Below are 24,236 nucleotides of genomic sequence, written 5' to 3'. Positions count from 1 at the left end.
TTTTATGAATGGTGTAAAACTTTTAGGCTTTATAAGATAATAGATCTTATCTGTTCATTGTTGATCCCATATTTGAATGTGAGGTGTGGCAAACTTAAAATTGTGTCAGAAAATTCTTAATTAACTTTTGCAAACTTTGCATTTACAATTTGATACCAAATTTAAATCTTAAGTAATAAGTTTGTTACTGGTGTTTTAAAATAAGTTTATTTCTGTTTACTGAAAACTATAAAATATCACAGAGAGAAATTAAAGATGACCCAAATAAATACAGAAATATACTATCATTATGTATTGGACAATGCAGATTGATCACCTATTGATTGAGTGCAATCTCTGTCAACATCCAGTAGGTCTCTTTGTAGAAATTGAGAAGCTTATTCTAAAACTGATACAGAATGCAAAGGACCTAGAAAGGCTAAAGCAATTTTGAAAAAGAAGAACAAAAGAACTGATAAATACTTGACTTCAAAACTTATTATAAAACTGTAGCTATAGACAGATCAATGGACTAAAATAAAGTTAAGAAATAAAGTCATAAGTCAATTTTTGACAAAGTTATCAAGGTGAAGTCATTGGAGAAAAGGATATTCTCTTCAACAAATAGTGCTGAAACAATTGGATATCCATATGTTAGAAAATGACATATAGATCACACTATACACAAAAATGAACCGTAGGTATAAATGTAAATTTTAAAATTTGAAAACTTCTAGAAGAAAATGTAGGACAAATGACCTAAATTAGAGCTAAAATTATGATGCTCTTAAAAGAAAACATAAGAATAAATCTTTATGATTTTGGATTAGGCCAAGATTTCTTAGACATAACACCAAAAGCATGGTATATTTAAAAATTTGATTTAATAGACTTCATCAAAATTTCAAGTCTTTGGCTTTAGAAGGCACTATTTGAAAAATGAGAAGACAAGCAATAAATAGACTTGGAGAAAATACTTGTAAGACATATATCGTCGTCAGCAGCCGTCCGTCTCGAGAGACGATGGTGTAGCTTCTTAAGAGTCTATCTGCACCGCCGAGAATGGCTGTGCAGTCCAACTCGGGAGTGACACGGTATCTGTCTCCTCCCGTGTTGAATCGACATCTTGCGATGACGCTGGAGTGTCCTCTCCAGTGAAGCTGAAGCTACAGAGCCTGGGCAGGGTGATATGGAGGGTCTGCTGTTGCCCATGCAGCAGACCCCCCCTCTCTTCGCAGCTGAAGGGTCCAAGGGAAAGACGGAGTCAATACAGCTTGGCTTCAGGTGCGCCGCAGGAGTTGCCGGTGTTGACTACAACGTCAAACCGCCTTAGGGACTCCGGCTCCGGATTTTCTGTCGGGGTTTACTCCCTTAGCCTTTCCCCTGAAGAGGTATGCCGCAAGGCAGCGGAGGTTTTTTGGAGTCAGAGTTTTCCTTCTCTGATGTGCCCTGACTGGAAGATCGAACCAGCGACACTTAGCTCGCAGGCCGACGCTCAATCCACTGAGCCAAACCAGCCAGGGCTAAGACATATATATGATTAAGGATTTTAATTCAGAGTATACAGACAAGTTACATCTCACTAATAAAGAGACATTGCAATTTGAAAAAAAAGGCAAAAGATTTGAGCACAGTTCACTACCTTCTGTGACAGCATGGATGGAACTGGAGAGTATTATGCTAAGTGAAATAAGCCAGGCAGCGAAAGACAACTACCATATGATCTCACCTATAACAGGAACCTAATGAACAAAATAAACAAACCAGCAAAATTGAACCCAAGACATGGAAACAAGGAACAGACTGACAGTGACCAGAGGGGAGGACGAGAAGTGGGGAAAGAAGGGGAAGAAGGGTCTAGTCAAGGAACATGTATGAATGACTCATGGACATGGAAAGCAAGGTGGGGATAGACTGTGGGGATGGGGGTGTGGTGGGGCAGGGGAGAGCAATGGGAAAATTGGGACAACTGTAAAAAAACAACAATTAAAAAATAAAGTAAAAAAGGGAAGCTGTATGGACGTCAAATAAGCTGATGAAAAGATGCTTAATGTCATTCATCTATTAACACCACAGTGAAATACCACTAATATACCCCCTAAACTAACTGTGACATAATAAAAAATATGTATTGATCTCTGTGCCAGGTTCCTAGCATAGGCCTCCTGAAATCTTTATAGTTTCCTGAGTGATAAACGTGTCTTTAGTTCTGATAAGGCAACTCTGGGATAATTCTTGGATGGCTCCAGGATGAGGGCTGGTTGCAGGAAAGACCAAGTCATGATTAGAAACTTGGAATTTTCAGCCTCAGCCCTGCGCCCATTCTCTTGATAAGGGAGAAGGGCTGGAAATGGAGTTTATGATCAATCATGACTATGTGATGAAGCCATCATAAAAATTCAAGAAGTACCGGGTTCTGAGAGATTCTGGGTGGCTGAGAGAGTGGTGTGCTTAGAGAGGGCGTGGAAGTTCTGTTCCGCTTCCCACATACCTTACTCTATGTATTTCTCCCATTTGGATGTTCATCTGTATCCTTTATCATTTTCTTTTATAATAAATTGGAAAATGTAAATAAGTTTTCCTGAGTTCTCTTAACTGCTCTAGCAAATTAATTGAACCCGAGAAATGGGATTGTGAGAAACGTCAGTTTGTAGCCAAACTGAACAGAAGTCATGGGTAACCTGGGGGCCTACTTCTTGCAATTGGCACCTGATGTAAGGGAAGCCTCATGGGACTGAGCTCCTAATCTGTGGGATTTGACTCTATCTCCAGTATCAGAATTGAGTTAAGTTGTAGGTGGTGTCACAGAGAATTGCTTGATGTAGGAAAAAATCCAGAAATATGAGAGTGGTAGTGTGAGAGTAAAGGAGAAGCAGGAGGAAAAGACTGGGTGTTTTTATTATAGACTGGCTAAAATTTTAAAAAAGGATTGCCCTAAATGTTGATGAGATTTGGGGAAACTGGAAACCTTACACATTTTTCCTGGGAATTTAAATTGTATAGTCATTTTGGAAAAGTTTATCAGCTTCTTAAAAAGTTTTAACTATATGATTTAGCAAACCCAGTCCTAAGTACCCAAAGTAAGTGAAAATATGTGTCTGTACAGACTTCTCTGTTAATATTTATAGCAGTATTAGTCATAATAGCTAAAAACTTTAAGTACTTCAAATACCCATCAACTGATAAATGGATATACACAATGTGGTAGTCCATATAACGAAGTACTACTCAGCAGTATAAAGGAATTAACTGTTGATAGGTGCAACAAAATGTGCGACTTTAGAAACATTATACTGGACTCAGGGAGATGGCAGAGGAGTGAGGGGAGGCTGCGATTGCTTGCTCCCGAGACCTGTCTGTAGTTTAGGCTAATTGTGGACAGAGCATCTCAGTTAACATCTGGATACTGGCAGGAGTTGAGCCTTGGCGCTGCTGGATCAGAGAAGACTGTCTGGGAGCGACCTGTCTGGTGAGGATAGTGGAAGAGAAAGGGACGAGATGGGATTTCTGGTGGCTTGGCTCCCTGAGCTGCGGCTGACAGTGTGCAAAGATTTTGCAGTGACCCTAGGTTTCTCCTGAGAGGAGTTGGGTGGAGAGCTAGGCTCTGCCCACTGGCAGAGCCAGAACTGGGCCAGGTGGCATCTGGTTCTGAGAGCCAAGGAACAGTATACTTTTGTGAGTGTGTGTGTGAATGTGTTTTTCTTTTTCTCTTTTGTTTTTTGTGGACAAAGGAGGAGAGGCTAGGGATGGGGCGAGATTCTTGAGGAACGTAGGCACAGAAGCTCACTTGCCCATTTCCCAACCGTCCGCCTGGGCCACGCAGGTGCACACATGGAAGTGCCCCGGTCTGTCCGTCCAGACGCACAACCAACCCGACTGCTGGTGCGCAAAGGCACCCCCTAACCCGCCCCAACAGTTGCACAACTAAGCGCCTGCCTGTGCGCAGAGGTGCCCCTGTATGCCAGAACAGGTGTGCAGCCAGTCCGCCCACTGTTGGCCCCGTGCTGGTGCACAGAAGATCCTTGGACCCACCCACCCCAGTGCACAACCAGTCAACCCCCACCTTGGCCTGTGCAAGGGAGGGCACTTGCCCCTGGCTGACGCCAGAGGAGAGTGAAGTGAATAGAGGCGCTTTGTAAGAAGTTTTGGATGCTGGCTCTGGAGAAAGAGCTGAGAGAGCAGCAGACTAGATCCCAGTACAGAATCACATCCAGTGCTATGAGAGAAATCATTTAAGCAGACTAATGCCCTCCAAGTGGCATCAGCGGGAGGCAGCAGCTCAATAACTGTATACAAGAAGGTCACACCACAAAGGCAGAAAATAAAAACAGATCAATCTAAGAGCAGAAACAAACAAGACCAGCCACCCAATATGTGGAGGCGGAATAACATCCCAACAAACAGGAACAACACCCCACCAAAAGGAAAGGAGTAAATCCCAGAAGGAGGGATAGATGAAATAGAGGCAAGCAACCTATCAGACATGGAATTCAAAACAATAGTAATGAGGAAGCTCAACGATCTCAATAAACTCAAAGAAAACTACAACAAACTCCAGGGGAACTACAAAGAACTCCAGGGAAACTACAAAGAACTCCAGGGAATCTACAAGGAACTTACTGAGAACTACAGCAGCATAAAAAGGAACATAGAAACTATCAATAAGAGCCAGGAAGAAATGAAGAATACAATTTCTGAATTGAAGAACACAGTAGAAGCAATCAAAAGCAGGCTAAATGAGGCAGAGGATCAGATCAGTGAGTTAGAGGACAATGTAGAAAAACATTCTCAGACAATGCAACAAAATTAAAAAAGACTGAAAAGAATGAAGAGGGTTTACGAGAACTGCAGGACAACATGAAACAAAACAATATTCATATCATAGGGATACAAGAAGGAGAAGAGGAGGAGCATAGGGATAGAAAACCTGATTGAAAAAGTAATGACAGAAAACTTTCCTAATGGGATGAGAGAAAAAATCATGTAAGTCCAGGAAGCACAAAGGGTCTCAATGAAGATGAACCCAAAAAGGGCCACTCCAAGGCACATAATAATTAAAATGGCAATATTCAAAGACAAAGAGGCAATCCTAAAGAGAGCAAGAGAAAAACAGCAAATAACATACAAGCGAGCTTGGATAAAGACTTATCAAGTGATTTCTCAACCAAACACTACAAGCCAGAAGGAAATGTCAAAAAATATTTCAAGCAATGAAAAACAAAGGCCTACAACCAAGACTACTCTAATCAGCAAGGCTCTCCTCTAAAATGAAAGGTGAAATAAGGAGTTTCCCAGACAAAGGAAGACTAAAAGAATATATCTCCACCAAACCAGCATTGCAAGACATGCTGAAGGGAATTATTTAAGAAAAAGAAGAAAAAGAGAGAGGGAGAGAAACACAGGTACAAAGGGAAATTAATATCTGTCAGTAATAACCTTAAATGTAAATGGATTAAATGTTCAAATCAAAAAACATAGGGTAGCAGAATGACCCACATATATGCTGTCTACAAGAGACACACCTTAAAACGAAAGATCTAAGCAGACTGAAAGTGAAGGGATGGAAAAAAGTATTCCAAGCAAACGGACATGAAAAAAAAAAGCTGTGGTAGCAATACTTATATCAGACAAAACAGATTTCACAACAAAGGCCATAAAAAGAGAAAAAGAAGGACATTTCATAATACTTAAGGGAACAATTCATCAAAAAGCTATAACCCTGGTAAACATATATGCACCCAACATAGGAGCTCTCAAATATATAAGGAAAATCTTGGAAGACACAAAAAGGATATCAACAGCAACAAACTCATAGGAGGGGACTTTAACACCCCATTGTCAACAATGGACAGACCTTCAAAGCAAAGAAACACCAAGGATATTGAGGCATTGAACAACACTCTAGGTCAAAAGGACTTAGTTGCTATAGATAGAACTTTTCACCCCAAAGAAGCAAAATATACATTTGTTTCAAATTCACATGGAACATTTTTAAAGACAGACCACATGATAGGACACAAAACAAGCCTCAACAAATTCAAGAAAATTGAAATTCTATCAAGCATCTTCTCAGATCACAATGCCATGAAACTGGAAATCAACCTCAAGGAAAAAACTCAAAGACACTCAAACTCATGGAGAATGAATAACATAATATTAAATAATGAATGGGTTATCAATGACATCAAGGAAGAAATCAAGAAGTTTCTGGAAACTGATAATGAACACAGAACAACCCAAAACCTATGGGACACAGCAAAAGCAGTCCTGAGAGGAATGTTCATAGCAGTACAGGCATACCTGAAAAGGACAGAAGAATCCCAAATAAAAAATCTAACCCTACAACTACAAGAACTAAAAGAACGACAACAGACAAACCCCAGGGCATGTAGAAGGGAGGAAATCTTCAAGATCAGAGCAGAATTAAATGACATAGAGACTAAACAGAAAGTTCAAAAGATCAATAAAACCAGGAGCTGGTTCTTTGAAAAGATAAACAAAATTGACAAGCTGTTAGCAAGGCTCATCAAGAAAAGAAGAGAGAGGACCCAAATAAAATCAGAAACGAAAGAGGAGAAATCACAACCGATATCACAGAAATACAAAGGATTTAAGAAATTACTACAGACATCTGTATAGCAAGAAACTTGACAACTTAGGTGAAATGGGCAAATTTTTAGCAACATATAATCTTCCAAAACTGAATCAAGAAGAAGCAGAAAGCCTGACTGAATCGATAATAAAGAGTGAAATTGAGGACTTCTGGCCAAGATGGAGGCTTAGACTGACACGCTCTGTCTCCCTCCACAACTAAGAAGAACTACAACTACCACAAAACCAGAAATAACCAGAGGTTCCAGAAAATAAAACTACAGGGAAGTCCAACATATGAAGTTATAACCCAGACAGGTAGGAGGGGCAAAACAGGGGTGGAGAGATCAAGCTGTGCTGCTGGCAGCAGCTGCAGCGATGGGTGGCGAAGCTGACAGGGGAGCACTCCCGGCGGCATTCGAGACCTGTCAACTTGCAATTCCAATGCTGGGGAAGGCAGACCCCCATTGCCTTGGACTGTGATGCCCAGAGGGCATAGGGACGGAGGAAGAGGTTCGCGGTCTCTCAGCAGAGAGTAACAGCAGGAATCCATCTTGGACCCCCACCCCCGCACAAAGCGCCACATTATGGTGAGAAGGGTCATCCAGTAGTGACGAGTGCATGGGCCTCCACCCCCTATAGCGTAGGAGGTGTGACAGCCAAGCCCAGGAAGCAAAGGTAAACACAAAACTGTCAGGGTGACACAGATCATGATTGAGATCCTGGTGACGCAGCTCACCAGACAGCAAATACAGGACCTAACCAATGAACAAATAGGAGATCTTTCTGAGGCTCAGTTCAGAGCTTTAGTCATGAGGCAGCTTACAGAATTAACAAAAGATTTTGAACAAGAAGGGGAAGGAATAAAGGCTAGTCATACTGAAATGAATGAAAACACATACGAGACAAGTGGTGAAGAAAGGAAAACCAGAGATCAAATCAACAAATTGGAACATAGGGAAGGAACAAACAGTCAACTAGTGCAGAAAGAGGAAACAAAAAGTGAGGAATATGAGGAGATGCTCAGAAACCTCTGGGACAGTTATAAACAAATGAACATTTGAATTATAGGGTTGCCAGAAGGTGAAGAAGATGAACTAGAAATTGAAAAATTAAGTGAAAATATAATGAAGCAGAACTTCTCATAGCTTGGGGAAGGAAATAGACTTACAGGTCCAGGAAGAACAGAGAGTTCCAGAAAAACTGGACCCAGGGAGAACCACTCTAAGACACATTATAATCAAAATGTCAAAAATTAAAGATAAAGAGAGAATCTTAAAAGCAGCAAGAGAGAAGAAAAAAATCATGTACAAAGGGGTCCCAATTAGACTATCAGCTGATTTCTTAAAGGAGACTCTGCAGGCAAGAAGGGACTGGCAAGAAATATTCAAAGTAATGAAAATCAAAACCTACAGCCACAAATACTCTATCCAGTGAAGCTGTCACTCAGAGTAGATAGGTAGAGAAAGTGCTTCCAGGACAAAGTAAAACTGAAGGAGTTCATCTGATCCAAACCATTATTATATGAAATGTTAAAGGGACTGGTTTAGAGGAAAGAGGATCAAAACTATGAACATTAAAATGAAAACTGTATCAAAACAACCAACAACAGAAGCTAGAGAATTGAAATAAAGGCAAACTAAGGCAATGAGAGTGGAAAAATAATTATAGGTATGGGGGACATTTTGGAGGGAGATCAGTGGAGAGGGGGAAGGGAGAAAAGGGAGGGAGATGATGCCGGAAGGGAATGGAGTAGACAGGAAGAGGTTGAGAAGAACTATATGCACAACCAATGGACATGGACCAAAAGGGGTGGGGGACAGTTGGAGGGAGGAGGGGTCACTGGGTGGAGGGGAGCAGAGGGAAAAGAAATTGGAACAACTATAACAGTAAAATCAATAAAGCATATTAAAAAAAAAAAGTGAGATTGAAGTAGTAATCAAAAACTCCCCGCACACAAAAGCTCTGTACTGGATGGCTTCACAGGCAAATTTAACAAAACATTCAGAGAAGAACTAACGCCTATCCTTCTCAAACTATTCCAAAAAATACAAGAAGAGAGAAGACTCCCAAACTCTTTCTATGAAGCCAGTATTATTCTAATTCCAAAACCAGGTCAAGACACAACAAAGATAGAAAATTACAGGCCAATATCACTGATGAACATAGATGCTAAAATCCTCAAAAAAATAGTGGCAAACCGGACCCAGCAACACATTCAAATATCATACAGCACGATCAAGTGAGATTCATCCCAGGGTTGCAAGGATGGTTTAATATTCACAAATCAATAAACGTAATACACCACATGAACAAAATGAAAGACGAAAAGGACATGATCATTTCAATAGATGCTGAAAAAGCATTTGATAAAGTATAACACCCATTTATTTTGAAAACTCTCAGCAAAATGGGAATAGAGGGAGCATACCTCCACATAATAAAGGCCATATACGAGAAACCGGAAGCCATCATACTCAATGGACAAACACTGAAAGCGTTCCCCCTGAGATCAGAAACAAGACAAGGATGTCCACTCTCTCCACTCCTATTCAACATGGTATTTGAAGTTCTAGCCATAGCAATCAGACAAGAAAAAGAAATAAAAGCACTCCAAATTGGAAAGGAGGAATTAAAACTGTCAGTATTTGCAAATGACATGATATTGTACACAGAAAACCCTATAGACTCCATGAAAAAACTGCGACATAATAAGTGAATCTGGCAAAATAACAGGGTACAAAGTCAATATTTAGAAATTGATGGCATTTCTGTACACCAACAATAAAAAATCATAGAAACTAGAAAAAAATCCCATTTACTATAGCAACAAGAAAAATAGAGTACCTAGGAATAAACCAAAGAGATAAAAGACTTGTACTTGGAAGACTGTATAACACTGAAGAAAGAAATTAAGGAAAATACGAATAAATGGAAGCATGTACCATGATCATGAATGGGAAGAATCAACATCATCAAAATGTCTACACTACCCAAAGCAATTTATAGATTCAATGCAATCCCTATTAAAATACCAATGACATATTTCACAGACCTAGAACAAATACTTCAAATATGTATATAGAACGAAAAAAGACCCCGAATAGCCACAGCAGTCTTGAGACAGAAGAACACAGTAGGAGGAATCACAATACATGACATCAAATTATGCTATAAAGCCACTGTAATCAAAACAGCCTGATACTGACATAAGAACACACATATAGATCAGTGGAACAGATTAGAGAACCCAGAAATAAACCCTGGTCTGTATGGTCAACTAATATTTGACAAAGGGGGAAGGAACATAAAATGGAGTGAGAAGAGCCACTTCAACAAATGGTGCTGGGATAACTGGACAGGGTCGTGCAAAAAAAAGAAACCAGACCACCAACTTACACCACACACCAGAATAACCTCAAGTTTGATCAAAGACTTAAATGTAAGCTGTGACACCACAGCAGTCCTAGAGGAAAACATAGGCAGGAAATTTTCAGATATGCCGCGTAGCAATATTTTCACCAATACATATCATAAAGCAAGAGAAAAAAGGAAAGAATAAACAAATGGGACTACATCAAACTAAAGAATTTCTGCTCAGCAGAAGAAAACTTCAGGAAGATGAAAAGGGAGCCAACCGTATGGGAAAACATATTTGCCAATGATACCTCAGACAAGGGATTGATCTCTAAAATATATAAAGAACTTGCATGTCTCAACATCAAGAAGACAGACAGCCCAACTAAAAAATGGGCAAAGGACCTGAACAAACACTTCTCCAAGGAGGATATACTGAGGATCCATAGGCATATGAAAGAATGCTCAACATCACTAGCCATCAGAGAGATGCAAATAAAAACCACAATGAGATACCACTTTACACCAGTCAGAATGGCCATCATCAACAAATCAACAAACTAAGTGCTGACGAGGATGTGGAGAAAAGGGAACCCCAGTGCACTGTTAGTGGGAATGGGGACTGGTGCAGCCCCTATGGGAAACAGTATGGAATTTCTTCAAAAAACTAAAAATGGAACTGCCTTTTGAACCAGCAATTCCACAGCTAGGATTATACCCAAAGAATCCTGAAACCCCAATTCAAAAGAACTTATGCACCCCTATGTTCATAGCAGCACTATTTACAATAGCCACTGCTAGTAACAGCCTAAGTGCCCATCTGTAGACGAGTGGATCAAAAAACTGTTGTACATTTACACAATGGAATACTATGCAGCAGAGAGAAAGAAGGAACCTCTGCCATTTGCGATTACATGGATGGAACTAGAATTATGCTTAGCAAAATGAGCCATGCAACAAAAGAAAAATACCATATGATATCACCTAGTACAGGAGACTAATGAACAACACAAACAAATGGACAAAATTGAACCAGAGACATCTAAACAAGGAACAGAGTAACATTTATCAGGGGGGAAGAGGGAAGGAAAGAAGTGGGGTAAGTAAGGGAAGGGTTTAGAAAAGGAACTAGTATAAATAACCCATGGACATGGACAGTGTGCTGGGGATTGACTGTGAGAGAAGGATGGGATTGGTTGGGGGGATCAATGGGGAAAAACTGGGACAGCAGTAATAGAAAAACAGTAAAAATAAGTATACTATTACATATTAACATAAAACTTTTAATAAACAAGTTTTTTTTCCAAAAAAACATATTAATTGACTGACGTAAGATTATATATTGAATGATTCTGTTATTTGAAATGTCTAGAAAAGGCAGGACTTTACATATGAAAGTAGATCAATGGTTCCCTGGATCTGGACATGGGAGCAGAAATTGACTTGAAAAAGGGTCCAAGCAAATTTTTTAGAGTGATAGAAGTGTTCCTTGAATTGGATTGTGAAAATGGCATACACAGCTGTTAAATTTACTAAGTAAAATTCCTCTAACTTAACAATTAAAACAGATGAATTTTATGGTAGTTATGTTATTTGTGAATAGAATTTTGAAAACAATACGGTTATTTAATAAAAGGAAAGGGGGAGGGGGAGAAAAGAATGAAATAATGGTATGATAAAAGTGAAAGTATTTTTAAAGGAATTTACTAATTCAAAAAAATGGAATCTTTTCTTAGGGTTTTTTTACAAGATGACCCCAAAATGCTTACAACATGTAATTGTTGAAAATGTTTTTAGTTTTTCAAAAATGAGGGCTCTTGTAGTCCTATAGAGCCGTTACTTTTTTAAAAAATACTTTGTTTTTTAGAGCACTTTTAGGTTCACAGCAAAATTGAATGGATGGTAAAGAAATATCTAATATACTCCCTTACCCCCCATATACACATCCGTCCCCACTATCATAATTCCATACCAGAATTATTTTTTTAAAGCAGTTTTATTGGGAAGTAGCTCATATACTATATAGTTCACCCATTTAAAGTATATACTACAATGGTTTTTAGCATAGTCACAGAGTTGTGCAATTATCACCACTATTTAATTTTAGAACGTTTTCATTACATGAAAAAGAAACCTCATGCCCATTAGTAGTCCCTTTCCATGTATCCGAAGCCATCGTAGCTCTAGGCAGTGACTGGTCTACTTCGTTTCTCTACGGATTTGCATTTTCTGGACGTTTCATATAAATGGAATTATATAATATGTAGTTCTTTGTGGCTGGCTTCTTTGTCTTAGCACAGTGTTTTCAAGGTTCCTCTGTCTTGTAGCATGTTTCAGTATTTTATTTTTTTATGCCTAGTGTTCCACTGTACAAATATACCATATTTTATTTATCCATTCATTAGTTGATGGACATTAGGGTTATATCCACTTTTTGGCGATGGACATTAGGGTTATATCCACTTTTTGGCTGTTGTGAGTAATGCTACTGTGAGTGTCTGTTTATATATTTTTCTGTGGACATATTTTCATTTTGCTTGGGTACATGTCTAGCAATGGAATTTCTAAGGAGTCATTAATTTTGACTATCAGGAATTGTTAGTATTAAAACCGTAGATGTGTAGGCAATCCCTGAAGTGCACTGGTTCCTGGATGTGCTCTTAAGATGAACCATACCAAGGTGAGGTTAGCCTGTTTACAGTAATGTACATCACCTGCTGGGAGGAGTTATTTGTTTTTATGTTAAAATTAAATTTCAGCTTTTAGCTTATTTTCTTATACTTTACTTATTTCACACACAAGTGAAATACAGAGCGGAAAATGCAGTTGAGTACTTCATGATGTTAGGTAATAACTGATTGTTTTTATATACTTAGAAGCTAATGATAGACTAATTTTCATGCATGGCTTGTGGAATCAGGTGCAGTGTGATATAGTTGGCAGATGCTTGGATTTGAGTTCAGTCCTAGTTCTGCTTTATCAATGCTGCAGATTGCTCACTTTGAAAAAGGAAACTATCTTGCCCGACTCACAGGTCATGATAATGAAGAGAGTTAAGTCTACTGAAGTATTTAGTATAATATGATATACAGATATGATATTGTTATTGTATTGGGTTAGTCAAAAAGTTCATTTAATGTTTTCTGTTCGATGGCTCTAGTAGTGCTTAGTTGTCTTTAGCTCCGTTTAAAACAATTTTGTTAGATTTTTTTGTGACAGCTGTCCTATCAGTGTACATTTAAAAAAAAAAAACTTATCAAAATTGGTGAATTTTTGTGGAGCCATTTTAATATTGAAGATTGAAGAAGATACACAATATTTTCAGTGTATTATGCTTTATTCTTTCAAGAAAGGTAAAAATGCAACTAAAACGAAACAAGATTTGTGCAGTGTATGGAGAAGGTTCTGTGACTAATCAAACATGGTTTACAAAGTTTCTTGGTAGTACTGACATTTTGGCCAAATAATTCTTTGCTCTGAGGCTTGTCTTATGCATTGGAAGATGTTTAGCAGCACCTCTGGCCTCTACCCAGTAGCAGCCCATAGAGGAAAATAGCGGACATACAGAAAATATCCAAATCAATAAAGTTATTGATGAAAATGAAAAATGTGTCTTATTTTACAGAAAAAAACATACCTACTCTTTGGCCAACCCAATATATGAGAGTTCTTTGGCTAACACATTCTTAATGTCTCTCTTAAGCATTCATACACCTCCCCCCATAATTGTTCAAATAATAGAAATAAGTACTTGTAGGACATACTCTCTTCAAATTTTTGTGGTCTTTAGCTCACTTATTAAACTAATTGCCTTTTCATTGGCAAGATGGAGAAAATCTTTATTCCTTTTGAATGATTACTCCTTTATTGTGAATTGAAAATAAGATTCATTCAATAATATTTTAAACACCTACTATGGTACAGTCAGGCAGTGTTTTTAGGAGCTGGATTCAGTGATGAGTAAGAAAAAATCATTGCACTTGTGACTCTTAAATCTAGAGAAAACAAAAATTCATATAAAGGCCATGGGTCATGGTTTAACTGTTTATGTAAGATTGTGAAACAGTGTAAAACGTTAAAGGACAGAGAGTTTCACCTTTTAAGATAGGAAATCATTTTGGCCACATCCTCCTGAGGGAGGAGAGTCAGTGGTGATTTTGAAGAAACTGGAGGGTGCTTTTCAGGTACTGGTTACTAAAAGACTGGTTAGGGTTTAAAAAAAATATTTAGTTGAATTAAAATTAAATCTTCTTAAATAGGTAAAGGGAAGAAAATATATTTAGAGACTTCTACCAGATTTCTCTCCAAAACACAGAATGAAGCCAATTTTATGAGCAGTGTCAAAATTAAGAGTACTTCTGCATAAAACCAACATATGCTCAGCAAAGAGACAATACTAGGGTTTTTAAAGAATTAATAGACTTTATTCTCTAGAGCAGTAGGTTTAGAACAAAATTGGGTGTAAGTTCCAGAGTTCCAGATACCACTCCTTCTTCCACATACACAGCCCCCCCCACATTAATATCACATACCATTGTGATAGAATAATATTTTAATAAAGTACTTATCTTTGTATTTTTTCAGATATAGTCATCAAAATGTTAACCTTTCTGTCATCACTCAAAATCTTTTTTTAATTTGGATTTAGTGTTTGTGAGTATGTTTATACATGTGTATTTATCAATAATATTTTGTAAATGTTGTTTGAGGAAATATTTTTTTCACTTAATTCTCGTGTTCCCAAGCTACTTTTTGCCTTCTTCATTGCTCCACCCTACATTGAGATTATACAAATACACAGGTGGTTATCTTTTTATATTAACATTAAATCAGAGATAATCTTAAGCATTTCTGAATACTTGTCAACATAATTTTAACAACATGATTTACTTCACAGGAAAATTGAAGATTGCATATGTTGTTAATTGACAAGAATCAACATTTTGACTAATGTAACCCTTCAAATTCAGGATCCATGACTCTTACTAGGCTCTTGACTTTTATTTTCCTTCTTGAATTGTCATTTTAGTGATGGGATTAAAGCTTAAACCAGTAAATTTGTATTTTACCAACTATTGCTATTTAAGCAGCTGTGATTAGAAAAGAATGAATTTAATAAAGAAATTAGATGTATCTGTGTTTTATTCTACTTCTTCTTCCTCATTATCTCTCAATATATTCTTACCCTGCTTTTTCAAAGTAAGGTTTATATTCTGAGATATAATTGCTTGCCTCATGAGATCTGTTTTGTGGGGGATACTCTCAGACACCAACATTAATTGCTATAAATATTTATTATTGTCATTAAATAACTCATCTTTTTTCTGTGTTTTCATTGACTCAAATCTCTGGTATTTTCAGATTTCACTGTAAGGATATGGCTTTTTAAGGTTGTGTAGTTCCATATTTTAACATAAGATGGCAGCATTGAAATAAGTGCCTAAAATATTGTAGCAATATTTTAGTTAATTGTAATGGTAATGGGAGAGCTTTGTCTCTTTAAAAGTTCTTAGAAATGTAGTATGCAGATTCTAAGTCCTCAGAACCTGTTTTGCTGTCTTTTTGCTAATTTTCTGAAGTCAGTGGTCCACATTTTTAACTCAGTGTACCACGAGACACTTTCAGTGCTAGTTATTGAGAGATAACTGGCAAAATGAGGTAAAAGTTAATATAACTAATATAATGTAATATAGGCTTTGTACTCTTAATTCAGATTCAAATGTCCAGCTGCCTTCTAGGTAGACACTTTGACTCTCAGTAGACTATAGGTCTGTGATACCTGAAAATTTGTTCATTTCACTGTTCTTCCCATCAGTGCTTAAGAACAAGCATGCAATGCACTTGGTGCTCAGTATGAATTGAAGGAACACCCACAATCCTTTTTCTTGTGTAGTCCTTATTTTAGTCAATGCCACCATCATCCTTCAGGCATCCACGCCACAAACTTGTGCATCGTTTTTGACTGTCTCCCTTGTCTTCTACATCTACTTATCATACTGTGGTTTTCTTGTTTGGTTTCCAGTTTTATGTCAATTTCTTCCACTTTTCTTAACCCCCCCCCCCCCCCACTGCTACCACCTCAATTCACTTTAGCTAATATCTTCTCCCTCCTAGATTAGCACCTGCCTCGGTGCTTTCCTAATTGCCATGTTACTCTGCTTCCCTCCAAGACAGCTTAGCAGGCAATAAAGGGTGTACAGAGGGTGAATACATTTAAAGTATTGTCTCAAAGAACTCAATTCGTGTTGGAGGATATTTGTGAAATAGCACTAAAACAAAAAAAAAAAAAGTGCTGAAGGATAATTAATTTGAACCGTGGAGGTCGGTAAAGGCATTATGGGAGGATGGAGTCTCTGAGATTGGTTAGTGAAATCTTCTTTCACTAATCTCGGCATATCAGCCCTTAATAATTGTTTTGACTTTTTTAAAAACAGCTTTATTGAGATATAGTTGATGTAAACAGCACATACATTTGAAGTATACAATTTGATGAGTTTTTGCATATGTACCCAAGCTGTTGTCACCAGGATTGAAAGAATGAAATATGCATCAAATGCAAAAGTCTCTTTGCAAGTCTTTGTAATCTGCTTCCCACCCCCCATTCCAACCCTGGGCAACCACTGATCTGCTTTCTGACACTAGAAATTAATTTGTGTTTTCTAGAATTTTATATAGTGGAACCATATGATATGTACATCTTAGTTTGGCTTCTTTCACTCAGCTTGATGGTTATGAGGTTTATTCATGTTGTGGGTGTCAGTAATTCATTCCTTTTTAAGGCCGAGTAGTATTTCTTCTATGGATACACCACAATTTGTTCCTCCATTGTGCTTATGATGGACATTTGAGTTGTTTCCAGTTTGAGGCTATTACAAATAAAACTGCTGTGAACATTTGTGGTCTGTATATGGACATATGTGTATCATTTCTCTTGGGTAATACCTAGAGAGATGGGTTGGCTAAGTTGTATGTACGTGTATGTTTAACTATTCAAGAAAATGCCAAACTTCCCATCAGTGTATGAGAGTTCTAGTTATTCTTCATCCTAGCCAACATTTGGTATAGTATATCTTTTTTACTTTTAGCCATTATAAGGGGTATTTAGTAGTACTTCGTTTGGTTTTAGTTTGCATTTCCCTAAAAACTAGTGATATTGAGCATCTTTTCATGTACTTATTTACCATCTGTATGTTTACTTTGAAGTTTCTGTTCAAATCTTTTGCCATTTTTTAAAAAATTTTGTTTATTTATTTTTAGAGAGAGGGGAAGGGAGGGAGAAAGGGAGGGAGAGAAACATCAATGCGTGGTTGCCAACTGGGGACCTGACCTGCAACCCAGGCATGTGCCCTGACTGGAAATCGAACCAGCGACCCTTTGGTTCGCAGGCTGGCGCTCAATCTACAGAGCCACATCAGCCAGGGCCTTTTGCCATTTTTTAATTGGGTTGTTTCTCATCTTTCTTGTTCTAAGAGTTCTTTATATATATTCTAGGTACAAGTCCTTTATAAGATTTATGCTTTACAAATATATTTTCCCAGTTTTGTGGTTTGCTCTTGTTTATTGAATGATGTCTTTTATGGGCTGATTTTGCCCCACTATTGAGGCAGTTTTTCCTGAGCATCTATTTGGTATTTAGTCTATTTTGAGGTTTTTCTGGTTTGGCTTATGGGAACACAAACTATCCATGGCCTTGTGTTAGCTTTGGGGATTTTTTCAGCTGTTCCTTTTTAATGGTCCTCCCATCCCCATCCCTGGATTAGGATAGTTTTCTCACATAGGTGTGCTCATTAGTACTAGCTGAAAACTTGAGGGGAATCCCCGGAGATCTCTCTTCTCTGGTACTCTGTCCTGAGAATTCCAGCCAGTGTGGCCTCCCTAAATCCTTGGTCCCATCTCATCTGCTCAGGAAAATTGCCATGCTCTGTTTGGGCTCCCCGAAACTCTAGGCAGCAATCTGGGACACTTGTTGGGTTTCACCTCATTTGCCTTCCCTTGCTCTTATTCTGTTGTTAAAAGTCTGAAAATTGCTGTTTCATATATTTTGTCTGGCTTTATAGTGGTTCAAGACAGGACGGTAGCTCTGGCTGGTGTGGCTTAGTGGATTGCATGCTGGCCTTTGAAATAAAGGGTCCCCAGTTCGATTCCCATTCAGGGCACATGCCTGGGTTGCAGGCCAGATCTCCAGTTGAGGGCGCATGAGAGGAACCACACTTTGTTTCTCTCCCCTCACTTCCCCTCTCTAAAAATAAGTAAATAAAATGTTTAAAAAAAAATTTTAAAAAAAGGAAGGTAAATCTGGTCCCAGTTATTCCATCTTGAATGGAAGCACAGTTTATTTCTATGTATGTTTGCCTGAGAAAAAAACTATGCTTGAGCATTTTAGTTTTACTTTTGTGTCAAGCTGTCAAACAGGTGCTTTTCCAGATTCCTCATTGAAGCTGATATTTCAATGAGATGTATAAGAAGATTTAAAACATTTTTTTCCTGGTAATTTTCTTCCCAAAGCATCTCATATCTTCAGCAGTTCATGTTGCTTATTTGTGCGCTTACATAAGTGGGGGGATTATATGGATCTTGTTTAAAAACACACTTTCTGTAACATTAGTTGAGTGTGAACACAGGAATTAAGAGCTTAGAAAGCTCTAAGGTGAGTACGTTTAGGGGAAAAACATGCAATTATTGGTTGTTTTTCTGGTTGAGCTTTATGAAGTACTTCCAGGGGGTGTTTTACCTACTTTGAACATACAGATAGTCATCACCCTTATTTAACAACATAATTTTAGACTTCAACCAAAAACATTGATTCATATTGTGTATTTCTATCTATACATTCATAGAGATTATTCATTTGTTTTCTTATATTTGTATTAATACTTTTAAGTGTTCTAGGATTTGTGTGTGTGTGTATGTGTTTTAAAGCTAAAATATACCTCTTTTAAAGTGGTTCTGTCACTTCTCAGGCAATGTGACATACCAAGTTTAATGCATTTTTATCAGAGGGAGAGAGGAGAGTTAAAGGTGTCCTGTTCCTTGCCTTTGTATTCCTTGTTCTTTGGGAGATTATTCTGCTGAGAGTTTTACAGAAACAATAATCATTGGAAGTGGGGGCTATCAGTTAATTTGAGAAATGTAACCAATAGAAGCCCATATTCAGTGATGGATCAGAATATGGAGTCAGAATACAGAAGAAATAGGAAGATTGAAGAAGAATAGGAAAGTTCAAAGCAAATTGTAGAACATCTGATTTATTATCAATTTGATATTAAGTGTGTAAATTTAATTAATCTTTTTAGATATTTTAAATATAGGACTCATTAGGATAAAATTATTAGAGTTTTGTGAAACACATGTGATCCAGGAGATACCAATTAATGTGGGACATAATTGTAGGTATACTATATCTCATAATGTCAGATTGTAATATAATATATAATATAGGGATTCTTGGGATGTAGAGCTTCTGAATTCCCAGAACTGTATTGAAGTTTTTATGAAGTCCCATTCCTTTAGTCAAATTCTCAAATGACTTTATGTTCCGCAACATTAAAAACTACAGTTGTCGTGGGTATTGAATATGCCTCATTATTGTCTTGGCAGCTCCTCCTTTAAAATATATTTATATCCTGCATCCACTGATAGACCTTGAACAATCTAACGTTGTTCTTTTGGTTTGCACTAGGATGCGAAAGAAAAAAATCCCTGTGCTTTCTGTCTGTCTTTGTGGCAGCCCAGATTGAATAGGGGACTACATCTGCAAGAACAAAGAAATGAAAATATATATATATTTATATCTTTCTGCCAACAGACTGCATTTTATTTGTTAAAGATAAAAAACTTGGTCGTTTCTGAATGGCATCTGAACCTCTCAACGCAGTTTACTGAATGGTCATGACAAAGCCACATGGGCCATAGCTAGAATGGAATGTCCCAATCTTATGCTCTCAGCAATCTTTGGACAAAATTATGTGCAGTGGCCTTACGTTGAGAATTGAGTAAAGTAACTACTTCTTTTTACATTCCTTTCCCTTTTGTCCTTTCATACATTGTTCTTTTTCATTCTTACCCCAACCCCTTCCTGTCCACGCAAACTCCCTTACTCCCTCATTCAGACATATATATATTCTTACCCATTAGCTGTTACCAATATTTTGGGCTGTGCTTTGAGGCTTGTGAATGAAACCAGAAAAATACTCTTGCCAACCTTGAGACTCTGGTATGGTACTCAAGGACAAGCTGGGGATTAGGTTCTTTCAAATAGCAGTTGGGCTTACACTAACTGTAGTAAATCAGTGCCTAGCAAATATATAACAACTTCCAAGATTTACTCTCTGTTGCGAAATGGAACCAACTCAGAAACCTGGCACATACCTTTAATGGCCTTTGATGAAAATTGGACTATCAATAAATACTCATGTGTATTTGCTTTGACATCTTTAGAGTTACAAAAACAAAACACAAAAATCCACACATTTCAGCCTCCACATTTTTGGTGTTTGGGTATAATTTAGAATATAAATTTTTTTTCCATTTAACACTTATGCTGCTTAACTTTATAAAGGAAAATTGAAATGTGAGTAAGTCATCTAAAAGTACAAATAGGTATAAATATGAGCAGGTGTTTAAGAGGGATTATATTAAGTCTTTGAAATAAAAATATGTTCTTTTGGTCACATATATTCCCATGGCATTAGTTTTGTTTTTGTTTTTTGTTCTTTAATAAACTCTTCTTTAGATCGGTTTTAGATTTATAGCAAAATTGAGACCCCCCCCCCACTATTGACATTCTATACCACAATGGTACATTTGTTATCATTGATAACCCTACATCAAAGCAACATTATCCCAAAGTCCATAGTTTACTTAGGGTTCACTCTTCGTGTTGTACATTCTCTGAATTTGGACAAATGTATAATGACATGTATCCACCATTGTAGTATCATGCAGAATAGTTTCACTGCCCTAAAAATCCTCTGTCCTTTGTCTATTCATCCTTCCCTTCCCACTAAACCCTGGCAACCACTGATCTTTCTACTTTGTCTTCATAGTTTTGCCTTTTCAGGATGTCACATAGTTAGAATCATACACTATGTAGCCTTTTCATATTGGCATTTCTCACATAGTAATATGCGTTTAAGTTTCTGCCATGTTTTTTCAGGGCTTGAAGCTCATTTCTTTTTAGCGCTGAATAATATTTTATTGTCTGGATATACCACCACTTATTTACCCATTCACCTACTAAAAAGGACATCTTGGTTGCTTCTACGTTTTGACAATTATGAAAAATAAAAGCTTTTATAAACTTTCATGTTCAAGTCTTTGTGTAGACATAAGTTTTTAATTCCTTTGCATAAATGTCAAGGAGTGCAGTTGCTGGATCATGTGGTAGAGTATGTTTAGTTTTCTAAGAAATCTCCAAACTGACTTTGACAGTGACTATCATTTTGCATTCACACCAGCAGTGAAATCCTGTTGTCAGAATTTGTGTTGTTAGTGTTCTGGATTTTGATATGTGATGGTGTCTTGTTTTAATTTGCAATTCCTTAGTGACATATAATGTGTAGCACCTCTCCATATACTTGCCATCTGTATATCTTCTTTGGTGAGTTTTTCAGGTCTTTTCCTCATTTTTTAATTGGGTGGTTTGTTTTTATTGTTGAGTCTTGAGTTTTTTTTTAAATATGTATATTTTAGACGATAGTCCTTTGTCAGTTGTCTTTTGCAAATATTTTCTCACAGTTTGACTTGTCTTATCATTCTCTTGACATTGACTTAAGTGGAGCAGAGGTTTTAATTTCAATTTTAATGAAGCTTAGCTTATCAATTGTTTGTTTTATCATCATGCCTTTCGTGTTATATCTAAAAGTCATTGCCATACCCAAGGTTATCTAGGTTTTCTCTTTTGTTATCTTCTAATAGTTTTATTGTATTGAGTTTTACATTTAAGTCTATGATCCTTTTTGAGTTAATTTTTGTGAAGAGTTCTAAGATCTGTGTCTAAAGTCTTTTTTTTTTTTTTTTGCATATCTAGTGCCCAGCCTCATTTGTTAAACTGTCTTTGCTCCATTGCTCCTGTATTGTCATTGCCTCTTTGTCATAATTATGAGTCACATGTTTTGCTCCTACTTTCTTAAGGAGCCTTGAAGAAGGTTTCTTTATTATATTTATTCTAGTTTTAACACTTGAAGCACTAAGGATTACTAAGTTCAATTTCAGCTCGTAAAATAGAATAGTGAAGAAAAAGTTTGTTTGAGACAAATGATTTATAGTCTGAGCTGTTATTTAATGGAAATACTTTTGAGTTAATGCAAAAAATACTTCACATTCTTTTAGACCTTGTAATTCATTTAAATGAATGCTAAATTCTGCTTCTTACACTTAAAACCCAGCCTAGACATTTAGTGAATTCTGATTTTGTGTGTGTGTGTGAAATGCAAAATTAAGGAGAAAGAATTTTTTAATTGTATAAGGCATTGATTTTTTTGGGTGGTTCCTGACTTTGAAGTTACTGTCTCATGGCTAGAGGATGTAAACTGCAAACCAGTATTTTTTCCTACTTGGTTTTTTTTTAACTTGTGTCAGTATTAAATTCCATTATATTTACATTGTGGCAAGGGTATTGGCTTTGACTCCATATACTCAAAGGTGTAAAGGAATCAGTCAAGTAATAAGTGAATCATTCTATGTAAGACAATGTGAAGTGACATATGTCCTGTGTAATAGGTACCTGTCCTCTCTGGAGGGTAACCTTCATTCCTGTTATAGTGATTATTGCCTTATGGGAATATATGTTGTCAGATCTTTCAGTTTTTCAAGAGAAGTCAAAATCTGTATTTTTAAGAATCTGAAATCTCCTGCTGTTTAAGTACTGACAAATAATGCAAAATTGAAAAAATTTTATATAGGTCAACTCAAATAGAGCTATGGTCTGAATGGTACTGCTTTGTAACTTCAGACCTAAGGGAATGCTTTTTGGAAACAAATAGAGTTTTTAGGTATTTTAGATGACCTAATTAATTTATACCAGTTAAGAAGAGAGGCTTATAATCATCTGTTGATTAGAAAGTTGTATATTGCTTCAAAGTATATTATGATCTGTGACATGAATACATACACATATTTTTTTCTCGATTTCTCATTTAAGGTCTCAGCCAGTTACCTCTCCAGTTATCCTTCAGTTTGGTCATGCAGAGACCCTTCTTCCACTGCTTTCTCTCATGGGCTACTTCAAAGACAAGGAACCCCTAACAGCTTACAATTACAAGGAACAAATGCACCGGAAGTTCCGAAGTGGTCACATCGTACCCTATGCCGCAAATCTGATGTTTGTGCTTTACCACTGTAAAAATGCTGGGACTCCTAAAGAAGAATTCCAAGTGCAGATGTTATTGAATGAAAAGGTGTTACCATTGGCTCACTCGCAAGAAACTGTTTCTTTTTATGATGATCTGAAGAACCACTATGAGGACATCCTTCAGAGTTGTCATACCAGTGAAGACTGTGAATTACCAAAGATGAACAACACGTCTGATGAGCTATGAGTACCTAGAGAACGTTTTTAATTCATCAGAATCTGTAGGGAGTGATTACATGCTTGGAATAGGTGGGCAATGCCTGTTACAGAAAGCTTTCGCATTGCTTGGGTATTTCTGTCTTTTCATAGAAAAAGAGTCCGGACGTGGATGTGTAAGAAACGCTTCTTCACTGGAGCAGCACTCTAAGGAGGGGAAAATATATTCAAAGAAATAGCTGACACTGCAAATGTTTACAGAAATTAAATTCTTTCTATTTATATAAGAAATCTCACACTGAAAAATGTGTTTTCAGAATAATTCTTGAAAATGCTCAAGGTGATCCATAATTTGGTTGAACTGAGTCTAGGAACTTTACCAGTTGTGCTGCAGTTCCCCTTTTTTTCCCTCAAGTAGCACAATTCTAGCATTATCTTTCTTAATCAGAAATATTGTGATACACTGGGAGTATCATTTTGGAAGAAAGCTCAAATCTCTCTGAGAATTTGAAACAATATTAAGAAATAGTCTTACTTAAAAGGATATTTTCACTGAAGACAAAAAGTATAATAAAATATTTTTGTTAATAGTACTTATAATGTACTTGATCACTTTTTCAGTAATTCCTTTTAAACTTCTGCTAAGTTCTGCAAGGTCATTCTTTAGTTATTATCATACCTGTTTTACACAGATAACAATGGAAGGACAAAGAGGACCATTAGGAATGTCAGATGGATAGACTCAAAGTTTCTTCAATTCCTTGCTTAACAGTATTTAGCATTCTGTCATTTTTCTTCTATT

The 24,236-nt window shown here is 37.1% G+C and overlaps 1 protein-coding gene and 1 non-coding gene across 3 annotated transcripts in view; both read left to right on the top strand.

The window, feature by feature from the left end:
* The window catches only part of MINPP1 (multiple inositol-polyphosphate phosphatase 1), a 48,044-nt gene extending 24,218 nt beyond the window's left edge, over positions 1–23,826 (top strand). The window contains exon 5 of one of the 2 annotated variants that reach the window (XM_090278028.1): positions 23,069–23,826. In XM_090278028.1, the coding sequence (XP_090134154.1) occupies positions 23,069–23,465 (397 nt within the window). In that variant the 3' untranslated portion in view covers positions 23,466–23,826. The remainder of the gene's footprint in view (positions 1–23,068) is intronic. The other variant, XM_090278029.1, reaches the window with a different exon arrangement.
* On the top strand, positions 19,551–19,680 carry LOC150010061 (small nucleolar RNA SNORA31). The gene has a single exon (XR_016511551.1). It is a non-coding gene; the product is annotated as a small nucleolar RNA SNORA31 (small nucleolar RNA).
* Positions 23,827–24,236: the final 410 nt, after the last annotated feature.

Source organism: Furipterus horrens, unplaced genomic scaffold (assembly GCF_987537825.1).
Source record: "Furipterus horrens unplaced genomic scaffold, mFurHor1.1.pri manual_scaffold_5, whole genome shotgun sequence".
NCBI classification, from domain to species: domain Eukaryota; kingdom Metazoa; phylum Chordata; class Mammalia; order Chiroptera; family Furipteridae; genus Furipterus; species Furipterus horrens.
This window is presented reverse-complemented; position numbering and strand designations above follow the sequence as displayed.